The sequence below is a fragment of the Seriola lalandi genome, unplaced genomic scaffold (genome assembly GCF_002814215.2).
Source record: "Seriola lalandi dorsalis isolate HSWRI2012SDOR001 ecotype SW California unplaced genomic scaffold, Sedor1 jcf7180002053930, whole genome shotgun sequence".
Classification (NCBI taxonomy): Eukaryota; Metazoa; Chordata; class Actinopteri; order Carangiformes; family Carangidae; genus Seriola; species Seriola lalandi.
Window position 1 is genome coordinate 376,754 of NW_019524483.1, and position 27,743 is coordinate 404,496.

At 40.6% G+C, this 27,743-nt stretch overlaps 2 protein-coding genes across 8 annotated transcripts; both read right to left on the reverse strand.

The window, feature by feature from the left end:
• Positions 1-15,281, reverse strand: tars2 (threonyl-tRNA synthetase 2, mitochondrial). Of its 4 annotated transcripts, none has more exons than XM_023402341.2 (18): positions 15,144-15,281; positions 8,837-9,018; positions 8,631-8,745; positions 8,251-8,372; positions 7,660-7,768; positions 6,771-6,835; positions 6,570-6,648; positions 5,826-5,972; positions 5,606-5,704; positions 3,968-4,137; positions 3,695-3,857; positions 2,975-3,112; positions 2,373-2,450; positions 1,574-1,674; positions 889-990; positions 703-775; positions 439-553; positions 1-269 (listed from the first exon to the last, which is right to left on the reverse strand). In XM_023402341.2, exons 1-18 carry the CDS (start codon positions 15,195-15,197, stop codon positions 127-129), a joined length of 2,055 nt encoding a protein of 684 aa, XP_023258109.1. In that variant the 5' UTR covers positions 15,198-15,281; the 3' UTR covers positions 1-126. The 4 variants fall into 4 exon arrangements, with proteins under 4 accessions (XP_023258109.1, XP_087029086.1, XP_023258108.1 ...); XM_087172960.1 differs by having other exon boundaries at positions 8,837-9,012; positions 15,144-15,273; XM_023402340.2 differs by lacking the exon at positions 15,144-15,281 and adding an exon at positions 10,373-10,556 and having other exon boundaries at positions 8,837-9,012.
• Positions 12,559-27,632, reverse strand: rprd2b (regulation of nuclear pre-mRNA domain containing 2b). Of its 4 annotated transcripts, none has more exons than XM_023402336.2 (10): positions 27,412-27,632; positions 20,617-20,746; positions 20,308-20,483; positions 20,119-20,171; positions 19,880-20,006; positions 19,127-19,302; positions 18,495-18,774; positions 18,093-18,350; positions 17,397-17,564; positions 12,559-17,247 (listed from the first exon to the last, which is right to left on the reverse strand). In XM_023402336.2, the coding sequence occupies exons 1-10, from the start codon at positions 27,605-27,607 to the stop codon at positions 15,221-15,223; spliced, it is 3,591 nt and encodes a 1,196-aa protein (XP_023258104.1). In that variant the 5' UTR covers positions 27,608-27,632; the 3' UTR covers positions 12,559-15,220. The 4 variants fall into 4 exon arrangements, with proteins under 4 accessions (XP_023258104.1, XP_087029085.1, XP_023258105.1 ...); XM_087172959.1 differs by having other exon boundaries at positions 15,221-17,247; positions 17,397-17,561; positions 18,093-18,347; XM_023402337.2 differs by having other exon boundaries at positions 15,221-17,247; positions 18,093-18,347.
• Positions 27,633-27,743: the final 111 nt, after the last annotated feature.

Consider the following 27,743-nt stretch of genomic DNA (forward strand, 5'->3'; position numbering starts at 1 on the left):
TGAGTTATATGCTTTTATTATAAATTTTAGCAGCCACTTCTTCAGACGAAACTGAAGTATAACAGCTTGAACATGTAAAACAAACATTAATTACACAAGTGACTCATTATTTCCTGGACCCTTTCCTCAAAACTCATCTTGGTTGCTCCTGGTGTCTCGTAGCTGTGTGAGGGATGTCAGCACCTCCTCTATCGGCCTCCTGCCCAGCTGTTTACCCCGTCTGCTCCTCACATTCACTGTTCCACTTTCACTCTCCTTATCCCCCACCACTGGGTAGAAAAACACGCAAACAAAATGCCTGATAGTCATAATCAAGTATGGTAATGTTAAAAGCGATGACTGAGGAGTTTGAGATTGTGTAGTAAATTAAAAAACAACAGTGAAAGGCTTTAGTGTATTATGTAGCCTTAGTTTTCATCTTTAGTTATTCATCTTTACCAAATATGTAGTTGTACTGCGCCAGTTGAGCAGAGCGAATCTTCTTATTTAAGGTAGCTCCCTGATCGTCGCTCAAATCAGCCATGAAGAAAGCTTCACGGAACTGCTGGACCACCTTAACGGGAGAGAGGCACTTCTTTTATCTCTGTAGTGTGCTTTTGACTTTAACAAGCAAATTAATAATGACAGAAAAAAAGGTCAGAAAAGAGAAAGTACACTTGGTCTGCTGATGTACCCAAAAGGAAACCTTCATCATAGACTGACCTGCTTGGCGTATGACTCACTGTTGCCCCCCACAGGAATAACCATGACCTGCGCTGGAGACAACCACAGTGGCCTAGACGAGGTAAGCACGGAGAGGTGATGGGTTATGGTCCAGCGACAGTATCATAAGAGCATAATAAAAATGCATCTGACTTCATGTTGATGTGAATAGTGTCGTCTTCGCACCATTTCCCTCCAAAGTTTTCGGCCAGTATAGCGATCATTCTCTCCAGTGATCCCAGCACTGCTCTGTGGATCATCACTGGCCTGTGCAACTGTCCGTCTCGCCTGACAGGAAGTCAGAAAGATTCAACAATAGAGTGAGGGTTGGATGATATGACGATATAAATCAGACTACTGTTCACACTGTAGTAAATATCCTTTGGTATCTCTTGGAATAGGTCATTGTGTGCAATGCCGCGACTCAATGAGGCGGGTTGTTTTAATTATTTCTGCATTAAACAAAATCACTCCTTTCTGTTATTTTATGCATTAAGGTTTCTCAATTGCTTCTCTAGAAAATTTAGTATATCATGACATATATTGATGTTGAGATATAAAATGACATATATTGTGATGGAGGGTTTTATCTATAGTTATCCTGGTCAAAAACACTTTATATTAGCAAGTAGGACGGACAAATAAGAGGCAAGAAGAGATTTAAGGCAGAAACCGGGAGTGTGCTTGTCTCAACTGGTAATTCAATGAAGGACCAATCTTTCATGATCAAATTAGGCCTTTTTAACTTGAATAACAAGCATGAGGGTTTATCAAACAGACAAGCATGTGGTACTGAAGTGCAGGTTTAAAACACTGCAGATGTAGGAATGTTTTAAAGACTAAAAGTCAAATGCAGAAATTTATGACTCACCCGACATACTGAAGATCAAATCTGATTGGCAGCTGAAAGTCCAACTGGATTGTGGCACACTGGTGTTGTCTGCCAATAGCATCTTTGATCTGGATGTCAATCTACAAAGAAGCAGCGTTTTAGTATCAGCTTTTCTTTTCCAGCCAAGAACTACAAACGTCAGAGCTCTGAGACACTGCAGGTGGCAAACTGCATTTTTGTGGGCAGACATGGTTTCAAATGAATTGCCAAGACAAGCTGTTAATAGCTGATAGTGGCTAAGACACCCTAGCTAGAGACCTTTGAGGAATGTTTGTTTGTTTAATGGACCATGTTCGTGTGTGTCTAACCCCACCCTGACTTCACCCACCTCCACTGTCCGTGACTCCACATGAGCTTGATCATGTAATATCTGCCTGACGCTGACTTCCTCCTCTTGCTTATGGACCTCTTGTACGACTTAACGTGAAAATGAAATTGCCTCAAAGAAAACCAAGGTCATTCTCAAGTTACACAGATTTTGCACGGATCGTTTTACACTTGCTTTTTTCCTGTGCTAAGTTAACCGCTGACCGCCGTACATTGATGAACAGACACGTATGACAGAGGTGTAAATCTTTCCATTTAACTCTCAACATGACAGCTCAGTGTAGTTCAGAACATGTTGAACTATGTACTGCTTTAAAGTAACAACAGTGAAAGTGAATAAAGTGAGTGGAAGACAAAAGATGTTTTGGCTGCAGGTGATAAACAATATTTAATCTTGTGGGTGGAAGTTTCCTCAGTTTCCTCTCCGTTACATGTTGCCCTTCCCACTGACCTTTGGTCCATAGAAGGCCCCGTCTCCTGGGTTCAACTCCCAACGTTCACCAAAGTGCTGCAGACTCCTCTCCAACTGCTGCTCTCACACACACACACACACACACACACACACACACACACACACACACACACACACACACACACACACACAGTAAGTAGGCTAGTAGAGAATGTAAGTACATTACTGTACATTATGATTGTCATGTTGGTCCCTATGTGTATATGTGTGTGTGTGTGTGTGTGCGTGTGTGTGTGTGTAGGAGCTTGTAACCATAATGTTCAATTACACTCAATTGAATCAGCTTAAATTGCTGCTGTGCCTATTTAAAAAGCGTCCGTGGAGATTTAGAGATATATATCTACCCAGCAGCCCGACACAGAGCAGCGCTCTATTGGAAAGTACCACTCACATGATTGGATAAGTGGATATCATTATACTATTTCATTTTGTTTAAATAAGATTTTTTTCCTGTAGCTGTGATTAACTAGGTCCAGCTTACAGTATGTACACATTCAAACAACTGGCTTTGTCTAGGACTATGTCTGCTTTTCGACATACCACGAGATGATAAAGTGCATTTGAATGTTGTGTGTGTTTACCTGCTCAGCATTATCCCACTGTTCAGGCTCCCCTAGACATGGTGTAGGACGTGTAGACAGTTGGCAGTGGAAGGAAAACCCAAACACTTGATACACACTCCTCACAAAGTCCAAACAAGCCACAATCTCTTCTTCCAGCTGGATAGAAAGAAAAAAAACAACAAAAAAACTGAAGAAAAGCGTTACAAGAAGACTTCATAACATAAATAATGGGCTAAATGCAACGGAGAGAATAAGCACAGGAGTTGAGAGTGTTAAATTCCAACCAGGGTGGGAAAAAAACACCCTATGTATTTACTGAAAAGCCCTGAACACTTCATAGATTGAATTAGTATTTCAGACACTAATATAGTAATGATTATCATGTGATCGTTATCTCTGTGAAATAAAAGGATGTAAACACAGGGGCTGCAGGCGCACAATCAGTATCATGGGAATGTTCCAGGTCTCTCCGTAGGGGATCAGGATTACGGCCACATAGATACACATATGGAGGTGTAATGTTTGAACGGCACAAAGACCTTCATTCATCAGGGCTAAGGCCTCCTGGAATGTCTCAAGTTATTTGTACAGCCCATCTAATCACTGTAATATGGTTCCACGTGTGTCCCATTTACACTTTCTGTCCCAGTTGCTGCACCTTAACAAGTATGCTGTCGTCAAGAAAAAGGTGAATCTGTTACAAAAAAACGTCTGCGTGTCTGTATGTGTAATGTGTACCTGCTCAGGTGTGCAGAAGATGTGAGCATCGTCCTGGCAGAACCTGCGAACACGAGTGAGACCTCCCAGCGCTCCGGAGAGCTCATTACGATGCAGTGCCCCGAAGTCGGCCCATCGCAGAGGAAGCTCCTTCCACGAGCGAACTCGCTGCTCAAACATGAGACTATACAGAAGAACGGCGAGTCAGCCACTGCAATAACACTTCAATACAGTGTGTGTGTGTGTGTGTGTGTGTGTGTGTGTGTGTGTGTGTGTGTGTGTGTGCGTATTCACCAGTGTGCAGGGCAGTTCATGGGTTTGAGAGCGTAGGTCTGAGACCCCTCTGAAGTCACAGTAAACATGTTCTCACTGTAGTGCTCCCAGTGGCCAGAGCGCTCCCATAATGCAGTGCTGTACAGAGTTGGGGTGACGACCTCGTTGAAACCTCGCCTTTGGTATTCACTCTATAATACATCAGGAAGGAAGCATGTGTGTGACACAGAACGCGGGACAGGGTCAGACTGTCACAACAGTGTAGTAATTGAAGGCTAACGAGAGCAATATCCTGACGACCGATATGAACATGTGTATCCTCAGGACACAATCAACACAATACATTTTAATATACATGTGCGTGTGTATGAGAGACTCATTATGTTTACATGGATGTTATTACCTCCAACAAGGAGGTTATGTTATCTCCACTGTCTGTTTCTTTGTTGGTTTCTTTGTCAGCGAAATTAAGCAAATAGTAGTGAACTGATTTGCACCAACTGATGCGCTCGCTGCGCGCCCTTCTAGCTGAATTATAAACCCAACGAAGGAAACACTCAGGCTGACAATTTTTTGGGAATCCTGTGGGTCACTGGATTCCTGTGGGATTCCCGCAGGATGGGAGTCAATTTCACCATCTGTCACGTGACCGATGGGACAGGAAAAAAAGTCAACGGGAGTTGGCAGGATGGGAATCGTAATAACATAGATATGCACTTCTAATTTGAATAAACGCCATTTTCTTTATTTTGAACATATTGCTAGTCTTTCTGTTGCCTTGTTCTTGTTTTTATTCTTTTTAATCCTCTCCTCTGTGCTGTGGTGGCTGGTTGCTGGTGCACGACGTGTGGTGCAGCCACCAAAAATCAGAGAGGCAGCTCACTGCAGAGCCAGTGGATCTGACATTGGAACGCCTTGTTTCACTCTTTCCAAACTAAATAAGTTTTGGCCAGACACACTGAGCTGCTGCTGTGCAGTAGTGGAGTAGACTGTGGACTAGAGTCTTGTCTGTCTGCAGCTGCCAGCTAGCCGTCTACCAATCGCCTGCATATGAGGCATTTAAGGAACATCAGTAAATTGTCAAATCTTCATCATCTGCAGCCCTCTCTACCAATGGTAGAGTAGAAACAAACTTGTATCTATGTGGCCAACAGATAAATATTTCTGTTTGAGGTTCCATATTTTTCCTAGTGCTACCAAACAAACAAAATAAAAATTTGAGAATTGGAGGGAAGCTCTGACATTGTAATGGAGTGTAGAGCTGGAGGCTTCCCGCATTAATTATGCCACAATCAGCTGCATGTAAATCAGAATGTGAATGAAACAGTTCAATAAACCCAGAAATCATTTGATATTTTGAGAATATCAAAGTAGAGTTATTCCAACAAAGAGAGGCATGGTTAAAGTTTTAAGCTTTTACAACTGAGCTATCAACTGGTATACCTGATATTTACCTGTTGTTCACGACTACCACCGCTCCCTGGTCCTGATGAGGGTTTGAAAGTAAAACTAAAAGCTTGAAACTGCATTTTTGTCTCTTTTTGGAGTAACACTACTCTTGTGCTTTTACGTAGAACAATGTCTAACGTCAGATTATTCACGGCCATTTACGGCACATGTAGTCAGTGACTGAGTGGGCAGTGAGTACTGTATGTTCACCTTAATGAAGTCAGTGAGTGTGTTGTAGATGTGGGCTCCTTTAGGCAGGAAGAAGCAACTGCCTGGACTGACATCATTGAAGAAGAACAGCTCCTGGTCCTGTACAAAAACATGGCATTAATGATCAGAAAACACATCTTTCAACATTGGATTTTCACCCCCTCTTTTTTATCTGATCTCAATTTATGCATTTATGCACAAGATTTAGGTTTTGTCTTACCGTCCCAATGCGTCTGTGGTCCCTCCTCCTTGCCTCCTCCTGCTCTTTCTCCCACTCATTTTTGTCCTTCTCTGCTGGAAAGGCAACACCAAACAGACGCATCAAACTGGACGACTCTGTCTGATTGGCCAGGGTCACGGGCGACAACTGTGATGTTACAGAGAGGGAGAGAAAATAATGAGTGAACAAAGAGGTGGAAAGAGAGAGTGATGATCAGCCAGAAGAGGAAAGGTGAAGCGATGAGAGTAACAGCACATCTGATGGATGGCAGTGTGTTTGTAAGAGCCTAGAACAGGAAAATGGCCTCTGACAAAGACAACATCCTGCTGCTGGTATTTCCAGCGTGGCTGCCATGAAATTCCAGTCTTCCCAGTCAAAGCCCAGTATGGAAACCCCTCCCTCTCCCTGGATCAATAAAGACGAGGAAAATTCCATTTGCCCAGCATGTGTAACACAGTATGGGCTGTGCCAAATGAGTCCAAATAAAATATATATTTAGAGATTAGATAAGATTAACCCAGGATTCATCTTTGATTATTGTGTGGGTTTTGTTTCTTATCTATTTTTATGAAAATTATTATTACAGAAGCAGAATGGTACTGGCCTTCAAGCCTTAAGCTGAAACTGGATAAAAGAGCTGATTCACACGGTTAATTTTAGGAGCAGTTGTTCAATAAAAATTCAAGAAAACAAGAGGAGAGAATGGAAGTAAAACCACAAAGAGGCAAACAGAGACACACACACCTGGAGCATCTTGAAGACTTTGAGGAGGCCAGTGTGTGGGAGGAGGGGGCCGTTGCAGACCCCTACGCTGTCTCCACACCTGAGTCACAAAGAAGGGATAAAACAGGTTTAATCTCTTTGTGAGAGTTTAGGAGACGGCAGGTTAAGTCAACATGAGGCATGGGTGTGTGTGTGTGTGTGTGTGTGTGTATTAATACATGCCTGTATACTGTGACAGTGGGGCCATTCATCTGCTCCTCAACAAGCTGCAGTCTCAACTTACTGCTCTATAACAAGAACACCCACAAAACACACAGACAATTCATATGTTATCACAGTTTAATATGGACAGCAGGGTTACAGGAGGGGGGCTAACCTCAGTAAGTAAACACTGGGGCAGTAGAACACATCACCAGCACACCATAAACAGGAGCCACTCCTACAGAGTGAGAAATATCACTGCTACTCACATTATCAAGGGCAACATGTATAAACAGTTACACAAGCTACTATAGGTACAGTCAGGGCAAATCATTGTTGTAAAATATTATGTTAATTAAAAAAACGTTAAAATCAAGTTTATTGTCACAACACAATTACACCAATAAAAATTAGTGTAATTTTTGGGTGTGAGCAGGTTTAACACAATAAATGAAAAAAAGTAATAAGGTGAAATTTTTATATAAAGTATAAAACACATAAAAAACACAGAGATAGTTTCACTGTGATTTAGAAAGACAGGTATGCATGTGTAGAAGCCCTACCTGATTTATATGCTATTATTGACATAAACACAAGAGAAGCCGCACAACCAATCAACTATTCAATGTCTTTTAATTGATTAATTATACATATATGTATTATTAGAATTCATCTTTTTCAAGGCAGACATTTGACATAATGTTGCAGCAAAAGCACAGGTGTAGTTTATAACATGGACTGGCAGCAATCCATTCAGTTTTGCCAGTTCCAGGAACCTGGTGACGGCGTTTTATAGAGCAGTTGTGAGCAAAAGTGTGATTAATTACTGTGCTATTCTTGCTATGTTAACACAAAAATATCCTGTGTGAAACTGGTGTATTGGTACAGCAGAGACACTGGTGTTACTGACCTGAAAGAGCTCTTGTACCTCGTCTGTATTCAGCTCCAGTCTGGACAGAGGAAGACTGAGGGCTGCAGCCTCCTTACACCTGTCCTCTACATCATTTAGAGACAAGGCACTGTGGGTAGAGACACGACTCAGGTAAAACATTGAAAACAGAAAAATCTGCAGCAGTAAGACACATCTAAGGGTATGAAGAATGAATCACAAGCTTCGACATGATTATCGGGAAGGAATAGAAATCTAGGGCTCTGTAAATATTGTGTGAGATGAACATTAATAATCCCTGTAGGGGAAAAGGGGTAAAGAGTGTAAAGTGTAAAGAGGCAAAAAAAGAAAAACACAAGGCCATGATGGAGCCTCTTCAAGACAGAGAAGCCTAAAAACCACTGCCAAATATCATTTAAAGAATAATAAATTTTTGTGTAGGCAAGTTATTCTTAATGTATTCTACAAGTGCAAATAGTCCACACAAGGACAGATGATATTGTGACAGATTTCACAGACCACACAGTTGCGCCTAAAGAACAACATGTCCCTGCATCCAACACAGATCCCACTTGTGATCCTTTATCAGACATGATTACATGAATATCTTACTTGTTATCTAGCAGATGGTCACAGTAAAACCTGAGCTCTGATGTTCCTTCTCTGCACACCTCTGCACCAAAGGCCCTCTCTAACACCCCGCGAAGGACACACGCTCCTGTCCTCCACGCTGCCTAAAAGAGGGCAGGTGGTAGAGAGCAGGTTAGTAGATTAAATCTCTTAGTGGCATGATTGTCTTTCACTGATGTTATATTTTAAGTTTACCCCACCCATCTTTGCCGGGACATTTCCACTGAGGTCAATAAAAAATGATTAGGAAAAGAAAGAGGATGTAATCCCTTAGAATATTAAATTCCACCTTAAAAAAAAATGCTACGTTTCAGACATCTAGAAGGATCTCAAGAGAGATTTAAGGGAAAATGTGTAATTACCTGTTTTCCCTCTACTGTGTCAAACCCAAGAAGTTGTAGTTCACAGTCTGCCTCTAGAGGTTGTCCAAGCTCCCACAGCTCCCCGTTCACCTTACTCACCAACACTCCCTTCGCCCTGCAACAACACATGAAATAAAATTGTTGTGGCACTAAAGTTGAAATAAACACAATGAAATAAAACATTTCTGTGTGAATTATATATTTACCGAACACTCTGAGCAATTAAGAGAGGTGTGGTCACACCAGCTATTCCTTTCACTGTCCGGCCATCGGCCAGTTGGATACTGAGGGGCTTCTCTGAAATTTCAACTCTCTTCTTACTGCTTTGTTTCTCGCTGAGTGATTCAAAGACTCGGAGTCGCTCAGATAAAACTGGGGACACCTGCAGCTGGACAGGAAAGACAGAGATAAGCATGAAAAGAGGTGAAAAGGAAGAGAGGATGATAGAAGTGATATATAAAGTAGGACACACATGTGCAATGCAACTGGGAGGCATGCTATGATAGATATATAAATATTTCGAATAAAAAGGCCATTTCTTAGAGATTTTGGCTGTAACCATATGTAAATTCTGGCTTTCCCTCAGTTTAAAATCTGTATAATGGTAACATGATGGCATAGTTTTAAACTATTTTAGTGTTCTGGCAGAGTGGATCCCTCACCCCTAGTTTACATTACATAGTACCCTCATTGATACATAGGGAGTGAACTAAGTATTCAAGGCACCTGTCATTTTAATGCAACATAATTCAAACAGCCTCAAAAATCATTCCTCCAAAACTTCAATGAACACCTCTATAAGACAGTTTCAACTAAATTATAACCAAACAATGTGTTATGGCTTCAGTTTTGTCTTTTCCTCATCGTAACAGCTGAATTATAGTAAATGATACCACAGTCCTAAGTTGAATTAACATTATATCTCACAAATTAAAAAACTAAAGCAAAGATAAATTAAATGCCTCTACATCACCCTGATGATTTTCCTATATTTTCTAATCACTCATTCCTAGTTAATATTAATTTGTGTATCTAATACTGATATACATATGTCAAATTATCAACTGGTAGGCATCAAGCCAAAAAAGAGAAAGTGGAAATTATGGATGTGTTTATGTCCCTAAAGTCAAACACTGACACCTACTGTACATCAGGGCTCAAAATAACAATTATTTGCATTATTGATTTATCTGCCAGTTACTGTCTGGATTGAAGGATTATTTGTTTTGTCCAGAAAAATGATGAAATTTGTGAAGAATGTCTATCTGAGTTTCCCAGAGCTCAAGACATCTTCTAATACCTTGGTTTGTTCAATAAATTAGATTAAATATTTAAGTTGCAATGATATGAAAGAGAGAAAAGCAGCAAGTCCTCACATCTAAGGTGCTGGAACCAGTTAATTCTTGCCATTTCTGCTTGAAAAGTAAATCACACGACTATTGATCATCAAAATTATTGCATATTTTCTCTCAACTGAATCATTGATTATGGATTTCATCTGTACTTAGATATCCCAAGTATATAACTGTCCAAAAACCAAGTATCAGACCATGTCCAATGTAACTGAAAATGACAGATGAAAACTAGAGAAACATTAGTCACAGCACAAAACAGCTACATCTCCACAGTGGACAAACAACAACAGCTGCAGCTCTGTACACTGACAGCACAAACACATACACACACTGTTAGCATAACGTTAGCTGTAGTTACTGTACTGCAGTAAAGACAAGCTTGCGCACCTTGCTGTACCTCCTGTGCGCGCGAAATGTCGCACGAGCTGCCGGCCGACAGACAACCAGCCGGAACAGCTGTGTCACCGCCATCCTAAACACACCTGCCTAAACAAACGCGTTCATTTCCAAAAATCCCACATTACTGTCCCCTTCTCTGTAAGCGGCCATTAGACCGGAAGCACGAATTAGGACAGCAGCACTGACGTCATGGGCGCAACACTCTGACGCTGCAGTGAAGTAGCGTGCGCGTTCCCAAAAGTCGACACCAGAGCGCGCTTCCAGAGCGGAACTGCCCATATCGTTAAGAGCGGGACATCTGCAGTTGTTAGCTAAGATAGCAAATAATATCCCAATCTTAACACCTACAGCCATGCAGTCAGGTCAGGTGCTTCAGACTGGATTAAATATGTGCTGATCAAAACAGCGCACACTTTAGGAGTTTACGACAGGTGCAGCGCCACACACAACCCATCCATATGGACAGGAGGTGGGATAAAATGCACCCACCCAAATAAACTTCACACACCGACCTGAAGACTGACCAGCAGGGTCTGTGAGCTCCATTATGGAGCTGCACTCTTGGATTGAAGAGCTCACAGCTGTTACAGCTGCATCTAAAGTCTACTGGTTTGCTACCCGAAGCATTAGTATCTTTTAAATCAGTAATAGAGAAAATCTAACTGAATACAATTAGTATTTTACCCTCTAGGAAAACCATCTTCACTGAAGCTACTGTTCAAATAACTGACACATTTTAAAGTCAACCTCGCGGAAAGTATTACAACAAACACAAAATGCAAAAAGTTCTGAAATGTTAAAATTGACATCTAAATGCAGTGACCCCTGAATAAACTTTCTTACATGCAATAACGTACAAATTGACTGCGACGACCCTGCAACGTTCAGAAGAAAAACTCAGTTCATTCTGAACAGGGGCGTGAGTATGTTTTGGTTTTCACCAATCTCAGAAGTCAACATTTGTACAGTAGTAACAGTAGAACAAGACTTAACAACTGAAGTTACCACTGAACTGCCACTTGGGGGAGCTACTACACTTTCAGAAAGAGTATTGTCCCTCTACATAGTAAAGAGATAACGACTGATATCAAATACAATACATTTAAGCAACTAATGATATAAATACTGTGCATTCAGCCAGCGTTAAATATGTTTTCATGTCACCAATTCTAACTGTCCAAAGCTTGACCATTTAACTGTGGTTGGACCCAATTATTGTAAAACCTTGTGTGGCTTTTAAAAGGTGGGACAACCTACTCACTTCACTATGTCCATGGTAAACTGAAGCACACACATGTATGAAGAAGGTTGGGTTATAAAAATGCTACATATTTTAAATTAAGAGGCCGTGTTGGCTTTTGACAGACAACTGCCTGAAAAGGAGAGCTGATAGGTTTGCCTGTGGTGCAGGTGCAGAGTAAGTATTTAACATTAAGAACAGTTTGGCTGTACAATTAACAACACTACACTCTTCACTGTAGAATAATGGCATAGACGCCATAATGAAACACTTCCCTATGAATGTCTAGTGTAGCTGATGCTGAAGATGTTGATGCAACATGACTGCATTAAGTTAATTCATTCTTACGTCATTAACTGAATGATAATATGTAAAAAGTTGATCATTTAATTGATAACTGTACAGCCATTGCTTGAAGTGTTATTTTGTAAAGTTGCGACGGAGTTCATGGCTGCTGAATTCTGCAAATGAGGCCTATGTAATGATGGCCAATACCGAAGTGTAAAGCAAACATAAGTAGGGTTGCAACAATTTTAGATTACATTCCTAAAATATGGCTTTCCATCAACAGTGTGCATTGTAGGGTGCAAATGTCCGGTGGAAACAAAAAAGAGAGACAAAAGTCTCCTCAAAGAGGTAATGAGAAAAGTCAGTTGAGGAAAAAAAGTTATAGAAAACAGCAAATCACCCCCCCCCCCCCTGTTAAATTAAGACAGTCAGTGTTGCAACCACAAACAAATGAGATATATTAAATGTGAGGAAAATTGATGCAAGTCACTCCATGAAAGCACTGACAAAAAAGTCTTCCTTATAGTAATGTGATATTCTCTATAAAAAAATAAAAAAAAATTATAAATATGTATGCATATATTCACTGTGTCAAATAACTGCTGCTGAATGTGTGCATCACACCAGAAAGGATTGGACACTCAAAGACCAGTGATATAGCATCATTGATGAGAACAGCAGTAATAGCAATTGAACTTATCAAATATACACAGACCATCAACTTTGTCACTTCTTCAGTCATTTTCAAACTCATCTTGTCAAAGTTGTCTTGAGGTCAAGGGAAAACAAAGAGGTTATTAACAGGGACATTATAAGTGTTGAACTTGGTAGGTGCTTAGTGAGCATAAATTTGTTTAACAATTCTAGCTTTCTGTGATCACACCAAACTAATTTGGGTTGATTATTAGCTGTTTGATTGTGTGACTGCAGAGATGACAGACATACAGTTTACAGAGTGGTAACAGACTAGTATAACAATCAGTAAAACATCAGAACTCTGATGATGTGCTAACACTGCAGTGACAAATATCCTCTTTGTTGTTACATTTTTACAATGTATCTCAATGCGTCTTGATGAACTGTATTTTCAAGTCAACTTGTAAATGAGCACAGGAGACAGCACACATTCCATGATCAGACAAACACAGGAGACATGAGGCTTTGACACCAACACTCAGCCTGCACCTCTCACTATGTGGATACACTACATCAGTGTAGGACAGAGAGCAGCATTATGGCAACAATTCCTGTACAAGAGGAAGGACTGCTGCTATTGTGCTGACCCTTTTTTTTTTTTTTACTCCCAGATGTGTTGAGAGGTGCAGAAGTGTTTTTGAATGAAGCCATGTGAGCACAAGGGGGCTCGAGGGAGAAAGCATGAAATTAGCAAAGAAACAAAACAGAGGAAGGGGCCAAAACAACTGGAGTATTTAAATAAACCATTTTAAAAACAATCATAATTGGCTCAAATCTCTTCACCCCCCTGATATCATCTGTGGGTGCTGCTGCTGCAAATGGTAAATTGCCACATCTATCTAGTAGAAAAATACAGCGCAAAAAATAGAGGCATTAAATGTTAATGTAATATGGAAATGGCAGCAGCTGTGTAGGTAAATGAAAACAATTTCTCTGAAAACAGGCTGAACATACAGCTGAACAGCGCAATGAATTAAAACAGCGCAATTTAAGTGATTAATAGTGACCAAATAAAATACCTCCCCCCCCAGTTGAATTGAAACTCTGGATTTTATTCAAGTCAGTACATGTTGAAGCCTAGCAAGAGTGTGGTTCAAACTGATATGCCTCCCCCCACCCACCATCCTCTACTGAGTATCTTCATGACCAAAGTCTAAGTTGAAGCGCGCACAGGCAGACATTTATGTTAGAAATAAAAATACATATTATCTTCACCCTCCTCTTCTGCTTGGTGGTTTCAAAAGGAGGACAGAAAGGTGCGACAGATACTGCAGAGAAATTCTTCTGGAGCTAAAGCTTATCCAAGGCCTCATTCACAGTAAAGACGGGGTGCGTGAGTGACCATCATTGTCCTCATTAACAGAAACAAGAGCTTGAAGAGAAAAAGCTGTATCATCTCAGTATTTTTATATTTACAAGCTTAGAAATATACAGTGGGGAGGGATAGAAAGGTGAAAAAGGTTGAGCAAGAGAAGAATATTATTTACAGCAGGTACTCAAGAAATATGATGTTAAATGTTAACCTCAGCTGCAACACAAATCTCAGCACTTCAAATGAGATATACCTTCTTAGAGCACACAACACACACACACACACCCCACACACACACACACACACACTCATGGAAGAAGAGATTACTTTAGGACCTACTTTCATCACTTCAGTTAAATATTTTCAAAGCAATAGTTTGACATTTTGGGAAATTTGGTTATTCTTAGAAGACATAACTGTCTGTTAAATATGAAGCTGGTGATAGGAGACAATTAGCTTAGCATAAAGACTGTAAACGGGCGAACGGCTAGCCTGGCGCTGACTGAAGGTAACATCATCAATCCACCTTCTGTGGCTGGGAGCGGTGACTTCCTGGAGTCCTGATGTTGCTGTGAGGTTTGTCAGGCAACCAGCAGAGACTCAATGAAGTCACTGCACCCAGACACAAAACTATCCCCCCTAAAACCACAACTTGTAGCTAGCTAGCTAGTTTCCCCCATTTACAGTCTTTATGCTAAGCTATGTTATTTGGCTGCTGGTTGTAGCTTTATATTTAGCAAACAGAGAATGATCTCTCAGCAAGAAAACAAAACATGCTTATTTCCCAAAATATCAAACTATTGCTTTTTGTCTCTTTTCCCATGTATCCCATGAGAGCCATGCCTTTCCGGTTCACTCTCCTGGTCTCCCTCTCTTGGGTAGAGTAACTGAACAATCACACAGCTAGGCAAAATCTAAATAAAAGTATAGTTTCATTTCTGCTTGAACTATGTTTCCTTCCTATGGTTATGTCACTCTTGAATCAGACCTAGTGAAACTTTTTTTCTACTTGTATGGAGAAATGGAAAAAGGGACAGATTGAGGGTTGTTACAAAACACTATGCACTATGCAACTGATAACCTCTTTGCTATACTGTACAGTGTTAGATGACTGGTTGGCTGGCTACCTACCGAAAGCATGAAGATTTAATCAGCTATTTACACACGACTCAAGGTAGTTTAATTCAAGCTAATTAACAGAGTAAAGATATCTGGGCTCATACCAGTGGGGCTAACACACACACTGCGATGCTAGATGTGTGGCTTGCACTTCTCATTCAGCTTGTCATAGATGACCACTTCAGTAGCGTGGGGGGAGGAAGGGTCTCTTCTGCCCATGATGGAATGGACCACCTGTGAATGGAGGACCGGGCCGCTTGCCCCCACGAAACCCGCCCATGGGTGGATCTTGATTTAGCTGCTGAGAGGGGGTTCGGCCTCGCAGAAGAGGTCTCTGTGAGATGGGGACCGAGAGGATTGGGGGCCGAGAAGTGGGCAAGTTGAGGAGGGGAACAGGGTTAGAGGTTTGGGTGCGGGGTTGAGCTGGAGGACTAGTGGGGGCTTTCTGGAGGGGAGGGGCAGCGGATTGAGCTGAAAGGCGAGTGGGTGCAGTGTCGACTGCAGGGGAATTAGGCGTGGAGGGAGAGGTTGTGGAGGATGTGGGAGAGGGAGAGGGGGATGGAAGAGGTAGATTTAAAGGCTCCTTCACTCTGCCCAGTAAAGGTGGAGGGACACCAGGGGTACCTGGGCGGTGGAGAGGGGGTGCATGACGTGGTACAAAAGCCTCTTTAACTGTGCCAGGACGGGGCAGCTGAGGGGGCTCGCCTAGCAACGATGTCATGAGGGGTGGAGGGGCCACTTTGTTTCCTCTAGGCCCTACTCCACCTCGCTCTCCACCTTCAGGTCTAATTGGGGGAGGAAGAGATAGAGGACGGTCAACAGGGACTAACACTCCTCCCACCATGACTGCAGAGGGCACGACAGGGTGGTTAGGTGGAGGGGAAGGGCGCTGTGGTATGGGGGGCGGAGGGGGGCGGGGCATTGGTGGAGGACCACTGAAGAAAGGAGATGTAGGAGGAGGATGCTGGTGTAGTAGTGATGGAGGAGGGGTCTGGATATTCTCTGTGTGGTAGGGCATTTGGTACTGAGCTTGGGGAGGGGGATGTGAATGAGGGTGGGACGGAGGAGGGTGGAGATGAGGGAGGAGGAGTTGTGGGTGAGGAGGAGGCATGGAGGGGGTCATGTCCTCAGTGCCACCCTGGCCAATGTTAAGAGGAGGGGGGACAGTATGGGGTGAGGGAGGCTGAGCTTCCATGTATTCCTCCTCTTCATACCACATCACTCCGCCTGGCCGGCCGCCAGCACCTCCCCCTCGCCGAGAGCCTCGGCCAATCACACGGATGCTCTCCACCGTCTTGATACGCTCTCCAGTGAGAGGCCGGTTCGAGTAGCCCAGAGTTTGAATGGGTGCCCCTTCAGTGCAGGGCGACACCAGAGTCTCAATACGATGGTACTGACCCTCCTTCCCATCCCCACCTGGAGACTCTTGACCTCTCCCCTTATCCTCCCTTTTTCCGCTCAGCCCGCCGTCATCTGAGCCAGTGCTTGCTTTACGAGAGCTTGCGGAGAGTCTCCTCTCTCCCATCGCTCTGTTGATGCCCATCATCCTTAACTGACTGTGATGCCCATCTTTCTTACCCTTCATGTCATTACTGGGGGAGGAGGAGACCTGCCTCCTTACATTCATTGCTTCATCTTCCTTTAATTTTGTGCTGTTCTTTTTCCCAGCTCCATATCGTGAAGATGAGGACCCCAGAAAGTCTCCATCGTTGTTACTTCCTGATGGGGTGATCACTGCGTCCCAGGGTTCACTGCGGTAGGCTGTGGGTGAGAGGTTATGACCTCCAGAAGACCCTAGAGATTCTGGCACACTCCCAGGTGTGTCCATCATCTCATCCTGGGTCGGCGTGCCAGCAGCCTCATCTCTCACTGGGGTCCCATCCACCCCGTCAGGACTTACATCACCTAGCGCAAGACTAAAACCTGGATTACCCTGCAAGAAACTGTTGATTTTTGATTCTAGGCTGGGGGGAGAGACAGAAGGAGCTGAGGAACGAGGAGGGGGTGGGGGAGGAGGGGACAGCTGTAACTCTTTCTCCCAGTCTCTGGTTCTCCCGGGCATGTCTCGTTTGAGGTTGTTCCCCAGACTGGGTTTTGTTTTTGGCGTGGTTGGGGTGAGTGGGGTTTTCACTGTGGATGATTCTGGGGAGGTTCGGGTGGGAGGAGCGGAGGCAGTGTTTGTCACACTTTGCAGGAGAGAGGACAAACCTGCACAAAGACAGAAACAAATGGGGGCAGAGAAAAAGAGATAATAATATAATAGACAAATAATATCCTTGTATATCATAAACACTGCACATAATATTGAATAAATGCCAGTTGCAATTAAAAATACAAGCAATGTTTGTGTGTCTTACCTGGTGTGTTTGTTTTAGACAGGGCATTGAGTATGCCTTCAGGTGTGATGTCAACACGTGACAGGATGCTGGCCAGGGCAGGGCTTGGAGGGGTTGCTTTAGAGGCTGTCGATTGGGCAGAGGGGGTGGTGGGAGTCCCAGGTGATGGCCGAGGTGATGGACTAGCTGCTGAGAGGCAGGTAAGGATAGAGAGATGGGAAGATCAAAGCCATAGCATAAATCTCAGAAATGACTCAAGCGCATTAAATTGATCCAAAGCTCTCAACTTAATTTCTGCACTGGTTACATCATGCAGTGCAGGTGTGGATTTTTTCAGGTCAGGGAAAAATTTATTTTTATAAAAGTAGGTCTGGACAGAATTCTCACATTTAACATTATTTAAAAAGGTTATGTAAATATATTTGAGGCCTGTTTAATAAATAATTACAATCATTTGCGCAGTTTAACAATATATCATATATCATCATGTATCACAACATTTCAAACCCCTTGATGCTAAAGAAAGGACAAAAACAACTTTAAGTTTTCAACAAGATAAGACATACCTCTGGCAATGGCTCAGAATGTATTTGTCAGACATGACCATGTATTTAATTGTGCCTCAAAATGACTGACGGTCTTAGGGAAATTCTTAAATGCATCACTCCAACAGGCCTTGATCATTAGCGCACCATCTTCTCCCAACCCTAAACATACCTGTATTCTTCATGGCCGATGTGAGGGAGCTGAGAATGGAGCTGATCTTTCCCAAGTCCACCTTTGCCAGGTTGACTCCTAGCGGGGTGGTTGGAGTACTTTGAGCAGTAGCAGAGGTGGGAGTTCCTGGAGTGGCTGTGGCAGCAGTGGTAGCATTTGTCTTGGAAGCTTTCGTAGGAGTAGTTGGAGGCTTTGACGATGCATCTGACTTTGTAGCCTTGGAAACAGCAGTGGAGGCCTTGTCTTTCTTCTCATCTGCTAGTGAAAATAATTCAAAGAGCTTATACATTTTCAAATCTGAATCACAACCCTACAACTGGGCAGCCTGATATGGATCTATATGAAGAAGAAAATGTTCAACACGGTGCAACCATAGATCTACAACACTCTGTAGCCACTAACCCCCTGCTGCGTCAGCCTCTTCATCAGACATATCCATGTCTTCCATGTCTCTGTTGTCAATTGGTATTTCTCCATCATCCATGGCCTTGCCATCCAGCTCTGGATCCACCTGGGCTCTGCTAGCTCCCAGTCCCAGGAAGGGTGAATCAGAGCCAGTCGGGGAGGGGGCATCTTCGGAGGGCGAGGGAATGGGGGAGTCCTCAGGTCCAGGAAGAGTCGACTTGAGGGAATCCAATTTCCTTTTAAGACTGGCCACACGGCTGGCAAAGGCATTGTATGCCTGGGCAGAAAGAAAGTAGGGGACACAGAGTTAAATAAAAGGTGTTCAAATTAACTTGTATCTATTGTAACGTTTATTTGTTTTCTAGGATAAATTCACAGTCATCCTTAAAAGGAAAGGTATTGTTACAATAAATGTCTAGGGTCATCATTCTGTTTATGAGTTTTCTTTTGAAAGAGAGAAACAATGACATTTCAAGTTTTCAAGTACCAAATAACTGTCTACTAAACAATTTTCAATTCCTCTCCTCAAAAACAAATTCTATAGATCTTTATGTCTTTAGATTTTCACAATGCGCCCTGTAAGCACTACCAGGGAAAGTGACGATGCAATAATTGGATCCAACACTCACATTGGCCACAATCTTAACCTCCTTGTACTGCATCTCGTAGAAAATGTCTGCGTTTCCCAAAGCTTCCAGCAGAGGAGGCCCTGTTTTCAACTCTTTCTCCAGGAAGCTGACAAACTCCTGCAGCTTCAAACTGCCATCCTCAAAGTCCTTAGCAAACTTGTTGCCTCCTGCCTTGTCTGGAGGATGAGACAATTGACAAACAAGCAAAAAAGTCAAATACAAGGTTTCTTCTGTACAAAGAAGAAAATTGTCTTACGTCTTCTAAAAATGATTCTATTCATAATATAGTTCCCTTTAACTTCTGTAACTTCACAACTATGTAAAATAAAGCAGTAATGTCCACTTCTTATGGATAATCGATATTTTTTGTATATTACTGGACCTAAATGTGAATTTATCTGTCGAGTAAAACCCAAAACATTCACGTGATATTTAAGGACAACTCAGTGTTCCCATGGTTTACAACAGAACTTATATACTGAATCAACAGTACCAGTTAAAGAAACCCATCTTATTCAGGATAATCCCAGACATTACTGTGAACCATTTTCATTTGAACAACTTTCTACTTAAAAATTTACAGAAATATTACATGGACCTCTCTAATGTACCTGCATTTACATCTCCATGAACCTACATCTACCCTCCATGAAGAGGGTACAGATAAAGAGTCGAGTATGTTTGGGGTTTAAGACATAAAGTGCACAGGGTAATAAAGGTGTGATGATGCAGGAATAAGCTGTGACATCTGACCTTTAAGTCTCTTGAGGGCCTCTGTGCTGCAGACATCCACTCTGAGAGCTGCCAGCTGCTTCTCTCTGAACTCTTCTTCTGCAACTGCTCTCTTATACTTCGACAACTGTTCAATGAGGGAGTGAGGCTAGAAAAGAAACAGAGTACAAATCAAAATGTAAATCACTGACGGCACTGTCTCAGACATGTTTACATCATAAGTCTTGCAAGACAAAGCTAACACAACACAAACGACTTACTGTGAACTCCGCTACGATCTTGGACTTAAGGGCAGCTTTGGTGTTCGTTGGGGCTAGAGAATAAAAGTCAAATATAAACTTAACACATACACTTACTACTGAATCTGAAAATAATTTGTAATCTATTATTAATTGGCTGAAACTTATTGCACTTTTAGATTTGATTAACACGACTAGTTACACACTGACCAATTGCAGGTGGAGTCTCCTTTTCTTTCTCCTTTTCTTTTTCCTTGTGCTTCTCTCGCTCCTTTTCCTTTTTGTTGAAGCTGGCTTTGAACTGGGCGATGACCTCCTCAGGATAAACACTCCTCTCCTCCCAAATAGAAAAGATCCTCTCCACTGACTTACGTACCTTTCCATCTCTGACATTGAAAAATGACAACACAAGATGACGCATTTCTTTTTTAAAACCAGTAATAGCCATATATATTGAAACAAGAAACACATCTACTACTACCCCAGTACTACAGGTGAACACCAACACTGAGTACCCACTTGATGAGCAGGATAGCATTAGGAAGGACCTCTGCGAAGGCTGAACGAAAGACAATGGCATTCTTTCTTTTGCAGTTTTGAATCACATCATTGGCAAGGTAAAAGAGATTCAAGCGATGATTATTGTCAGCTGAAGAAAAGGAGACAAAGAACACAGCATAAGATTAAGGGTGTAAGGGTGTACTGTGGTGTCCTGATACTGGAGCGGTTAAGACACATACACACAACTGTCTACCTCTGAACTATCCGTTATTAAGTAAGTGCAAAAATTAGTACATAAAGGGTATACATTACTCCAAAGGGCACAAAATGTAAAACATGGTTCAAGGCTAGAGGCAGACTGACAAATGGATATTGGTCGACAGTGACTTATCACAGACATATTGAATCAGTGTAAAATGTTATAAGGAACAAGAAATTTCAGTACAAACAAAGTTTATAACATAGTTCACCCATTAGACAGCACTGACAAATTCATTTTTCATCTTAGTCTCAATTCTTAAAAAATGAATTTTTTTTTTTTTTTTTTAAATCTGCTTAGATATTGCTTTTTAAAAATTTGAAATTAATACCACAACATATTCTGACAACTGGGGTCTATACTCACTCCAACATGCATTTTTACAAGACTCACAAGAGGACATTTTCAAAAGATTTTGCACCATCATGTGATCAGCTGTGATATGCCACTTTACAAACTTGCCAAGTAATCATGAAATCATCAAATGGTTTTATGTATAATTGCCATAAGTTATACATTCTGTATTATGTTGTGTTTATCCAGTGAAGTCAAAATCAGCCTGTAATAACGGTCTTTGCCTTTGTGTGAATTGGGTTTCATCCAAAAGCCTTTATGGCATTCAGATTACCTAAACCTAGAAACAGCTATGATTAAACAGGAGGCTGAAGACTGTGCCTGCTTTACTGCTTTAGTTCAGTCATAGGTCTGGAAATATGTCTCTATGATCACCTAACTTTAGTATTAAACCATCATCCATTCATTCATTTCCAAAAGAAATAAAATATTGGCAAGGACACAAACATTTCTACTGCTTCTTAAAATAGATTTAGTAGCCTGATTTTTACCAGGCAGGATTAAATTACAGCCAGTTAACACAAACTTTAGCTAATATTCTCTGCCTTTCAAGAGGAAAATTATGCCTTTAAATTTCTCTACTATGTCACATTTTGTCAAATTTCAGATGCGACCACCCTGGTTGGTCTAATATATCTGCACCATTAGTAAATCACTTTGATTTACTAGATCGAATAGTAAACAAAAAAGGCGGAGACAAAGTGCTACAAGTGAGGCAAATATTCAAACAATTGGAATTACAACCTGGAGTCACACAACATGGGCTTGTCACAGATAAGGTATGTCATATTAGCATTAGAAGAGCTTTAAAAAAAAAAAAAAGAGAGAGAAATCAGATTCATTGAGAGATTCTTACTGTAAAATGTATTAGTTCTTTTACTCCTAAATATCAGTAATAATGTTAACAACCCCAAAATGTATCAGGATGTTAAAGTAAACACAACCTATACCATTGCTTTAAACACACAATAATGAGGGTTCACAAGAAACCTGGTTGACATTAAAGCATTTAAAAAAATTTTTTTTTATCAAATTGATTTACAATAATAGCTGAAATGAGAATAATGTGGAAGGTGTATCTACATGGCATTGTGCAACAAATGAGAATACATAGACAAACACACAACAGTTATGACCACCAAAACACAGGAGCAATTACAATCTCCATTGAGATGTGTCTGAAACCAAAAGAACATACCTGCATCCTCATCTCAAACACTTCGATAAAAGTTGCTTGAACAGCAAAGAGCCACACAAGAAACACAGTCAACAGAGAAGTTTCAAATATCCACAAAGTCTACAGCAGCAAATTATAACTGAATATGTCAAATATGACATCTCATTTGTATCGGTGTGCTCTTAAAACATTACAAAACTATCGGCTTGTTGCTCATTTCCCCCCTGGTACAATACAATTGGGAAAAAGTCAAAAAATCAGTCTCTGTGATTTGTATTGTACAAATGTCAAATGTCATGGCAAAAGTACTGCCTTTGGACAGACTTTACAAATCTAAATTAAACCTGCATAACAGACTGTTAGATTATGTTTGATCTATGTTTCCCTTCAGCAGTCTAAAAAAAAACAAATAATATTCAGTCAACTGAAAACCTTGAGTTGAAATAATAAGAGTCAAGTAAAATTTCTAATATAGGGCATGCAGCAATAAAATTAACAAATTATGAACTTCTTCTCAAATTCAAAATAATATCTTCTATTACTCTATCTTACTATTACTAGAATATTTTTTGTTCCCTTATGATGTATGCACCTGATTTTATTAGGATCAGTCACAACCACAAAGACATTACATGGATTATCTGATAACCGGCATTCATTTGAATAGTAATTTAACTGTAAACTTGTATGTGTGTCAGTTCTGTTAGAAATGTTCTAAAACACAACACTGAAGTCCTCCTGTACGACACACATGAAACTATGCTGTACCTTGAAGGGTAGGTTCTGAATTTTTTTCCTCTGTAAAAGTAAAAAATCTCCACAGTAGTAACATCACTTAGCTTCAATGGTAATTTGCTTATTATTCCATTATTTTAACATTGTAGTACTTCAAAGTATCAAACAAGCACATTTACCAAACACTACTACTGATACGACAGCTAAGACTGGTGCACAAACACAACTAATGCTACAAATATCCCAAAAATGGCATGTTGGCTCTGAGGCATGAGGGCATACTGCCAGGTATTTAGATCATTTCAGGCACTCCTCCCCACATGACAAGCTTTTCTTTCTTCAACTGCATTGAAATAAAATAGAAGATGAAATAACATGCTAAAATAAATGCAAACTAATGTTTACCTGCAAGATAGGGGAACAGAAAAATGTGCTTCGGAAACTGGCTGACACAGATAGTCCTTAGACAAAATGCATCAGCTTTATACCCTTTGAGACATATATAGGTCATTTTCTGACACAAGAACAAACATTTCATAGTCTAGAACCAGCAATAAATGATGATCGGTAGATTGCCTCTTGGCACTGCTCTCCATCAGACAACAGTGGCTCAGCCAGTGCACAGCAGTTCATTGTGTGTTGTCAGCATAAACTTTTACCGTGCATTCCTCTGTTGGCACGGATGCAGCGGGGTATTTTTAAAAAATAGCCAAATAATGATTTGAGCGACGATGACGACTCGACTGGGAACTCCCTAATGGATAATTCAAATCTAATAATTTTAGGGCTGAGGCCTAGAAAAGATCTTGTCAATATGCGTTTGATGGTGTTGTTCCTGCAAGCAAGACACTGTACTTGAAATTGCGCATTTAAGAAACAAAGATTTCTCTGTAGTGAAGATTTCAAAATGTCTGTAACTTCTTTGGCTTTCACCATTTGTAGTGATGTCTTTTAACACTTATAAGTTACACATTTAACTTTTAATCAACACTTCCATGCAGAAATATTGACTGTTCCTAGCATAATTATCTTAATGTAGTTTTCATGTACTTTTTCTTATAGGATGTTGTGATATTTTTAAATATACACACATTGTGTTGGCTTCCATACATAATGAAAGCAAATGCAGTCCAATAATCTGTTAAACCCCCTCCATAAAGTTTGACAACACATATCAGAGTTGGTATTAAGCACAATTACAGGCCCTCAATCCTCATACAAACTAAACAAAGTTTGACAGCTGGCGATTCTTTTCAAACAAAGATGGGAGCTAAACTTTTCTATCTACCACCACAATGATGGGTTATTAGAAAAATACTTTTTTTTATGACTGTCCATTAATTCATGGCATACACAGCGAATATCTCTTTATCTTCCACAAAAATATATAGATGATTTTAAAAAGCATATGTTCAAAATCATCAACTGGCAGACAAAATTTTACAACTGGTTTGTGAATGCTTCCAGCTTCACTCTCTGCTTATTAACAACATAAAAAGTCATTAGCAACGCCCATTATATTCCATCCTCTATTAATCAATATCAGTGGCCAAAGAACAAAATACATCAGTGGGAACCTCTATTGCTTTCTCTATTCTGCCAACATTCAGCTAAGAACCAGATGAAATTGGTGTAAATCTACTCAACTATTCATCACTCCTGGTTTTAAAAAACAATCAGCTAAAAACAATAACTCTTCTACAAATTTTTAGAAATCCTAAGACACCATGCACATTTCTGTAACGCTATGCTATAAGACAGCTAGATGCATCCTGTACGGGATATCTACAGTAGTACAAAATACCAACACCAGGAATACTGTATACAATAGGTCAAACCAACTCACACTAGTAAGGAAGATCAGTCATCACATTACTACAACATACTGCACATAAACTCAAACCCTGCAGTAATTTTAAGTTTGACTTTTGTCAAATATTAAAAACAAGCAAGCATTGAAGTTCATTCTTGAGCTTTGAGACAACACTTTAACAGGTACATTCTTAATACACTATCCAGATGCTAGCTTTTCCCAGAGCTTTCAACTACATGTATCAATCTTCATCACTAAATGGATTTTGTTCTTTTGAGATGTTTGTCAAACCAGTGAAAACAATGACGGAAAAAGCCCACGGACTTGCTCATTTAAATAATGAAGCTGCAGGACACCTCTGATTGCTAATTGCAGTATTTTAAGTGCTGCATGCAGGACTCACAAAACGTCATTGGCAGTAGCTGAGAGTCACTTCCAAAGTGCTGTGTTTTAATTAGAGCTGCGACAATCAGTATAATAATCGATTAGTCTGCAGTAATTAATCTGCAGCTACTTTACTAATCAAATTATTGTTTTAGCAATTATTTTAAGGAAAAATGGCAAAGACAAACTTTCTCTGGTTCCAACTTCTCAAATGTGGTGATTTGATGCATACAATTGTAAACTGAATATCTTTGGGTTCTGGACAGTTTGTTGGACCAAACAAGCCATCCAAAGACATAACCTTAGATTCTGTGAAACTTCAATGGGCATTTTTTGTTTACTATATTCTGTCATTATATAGACCTAAACAAATAATCAAAACAACAATTGGCATGTTAATAAAAAAAAAAAAACAATTGTTAGTTGCAGCCCTATTTGTAATGTCTACATAATTTCTTGGTTCAAATGCAAAAGTTTTTCAGACACAGCTGCAATACAGTAAATAGGCGCTGCTTTAAAGTACCGTTTCACTTAGAATTTTATGCAAATGGCACTAGATTTGGCAATATCAGCAGTAACAAAAACACTTGACTGATACTAGAATGCTTTTAAAAGCAGGCATCAACCACAACTGGTAGTATAAAATTATACTGTGTTAGCAGTTCTCAACTGCATAAATGGGAATTCCAACATTCAGCAACATAATAAAGATGACTCTGAACAGATTAGTGAAAGAATGCAGAAGACCCCATGATATAGAAATGAGGTCAAACACTTATCAGACTTCAGTGACACTAGTCTGCAAAGACTATTAGGCGTGACTCTGTAGTCCTACTTTACCAATAATGGATATATATCCAAAATGTTTTCTTTGTTTTAAGTTTGATATAACCAACCTAAATCACCTATCAAGTTTAAATTGCTTGAATACCTTTTACACCAAGCTACCACAGTGGCAGTAAGATTACATTAACTTATGAAGTTAAACTGCTTCCATTCTTACCAGTGGTCAAAGTACTCCGATCTTTTGTTTACATAAATGTAGCAACACCACAATGTAGAAATACTCATATTGAAATCCTGCTAGCAAAATTTAACTTCTGTAAAAGTAGTAGTAGTTTGTAATTACTGTGTACGTCACTTCAGTGTTGCTACTGCTAAAGATGGGGTTCATAAGTAATGCATTATGATGCATTTGATGAACATGTTTTATATTATATTTATATTCATTTGAATCTGCAGTTAACCAAAATAAAATAAATGTAGGGGAGTAAAAAGTACAATACTTGCCTCTGAACTATAGTTGAGTTATAGTATAAAATGTTAATCAAATGCAAATGAAGTATAAGTATATCAAAACTGAAATTAAATAAAATACTTTAGTAAATGTACTTTTACTGCTGTAAGGTGCATCAGCAAATTACAATGTGACATTAAACGGTAGCTCAGTTGTAACTCGTGGTGTTCTCCATAGTCATCCTGTTTTTTGTTTTATTTTGTTTTTAAACGTAGCATTGGCTCTTAAATTCTGCTTTGGGTAGATTTTCCCTTCTTCTTGGCTTTTATAAAAGTAGCCAATTCATCAAAAAATGAATCCTGCATGTCAGACCAAAACAGAACTTGCACACGGATCAAACTGCAAAGCACCGATTAAAGCTGACATGTAACTAGATGTAACAGAACACGTTGTAACCACCTTTATCTCATGAGTTCATAATTTGAGATAAGCAGTGCATGGTAATTCTTCGTGAAAAAGCAGAATCATGTCTTTCCAGAGCGTGAACCCCGGGAGGCCCAACGGTAAACAGTGCTAGCAGGGAGGCGTTAGCTTAGCTAATATTAGCGGCTAATTGTAAGCAGTGATAACAACGTCAATGTTGCCTTAAAAAGATGCAGTCGATTTCAGATTAAAATTCCCGTTGGGAATGAATCAACATCGTTTTCTAGTGCACTGATTCGCCCTGCACCTGACCAAAACCTACTACTAGAAGCTACAGCAGAGTTTTGCAAGCTGATCAGGTGATCATGGGTTTGAATTAGCTAAAGTGTGCTAGCTAGCGGGTTAGCTTCAGCGGCAAGCTAGCTACTCACATTTCTTGAGCCACTTCATCCAATAACGAACGATGAGGCCGTGGTGCTTCTTGTTTTCAATGCACCAGGTCGAAAGTCCCTGTATTGACTCCATAGTGTTGGAAACTCCCTGAAACCGCCGGTCCAAAGACGCTTCCAGAGCAGTTGTAGAGCTGCGGGCTCCGTGGCCGCTTGCAGCCCCAGAACCAGCCGCCATCTTTCCAGCTCTGTCTGTTGATCGCTCGCTGCGGACGAGGATGAAGGAGCTAATGTAATGAGAAAACACGCCCCCATGTTTGACTTTGCCATTAACACACAACTGTACTAACAAAAACAAGCTACAGTCCAAAACA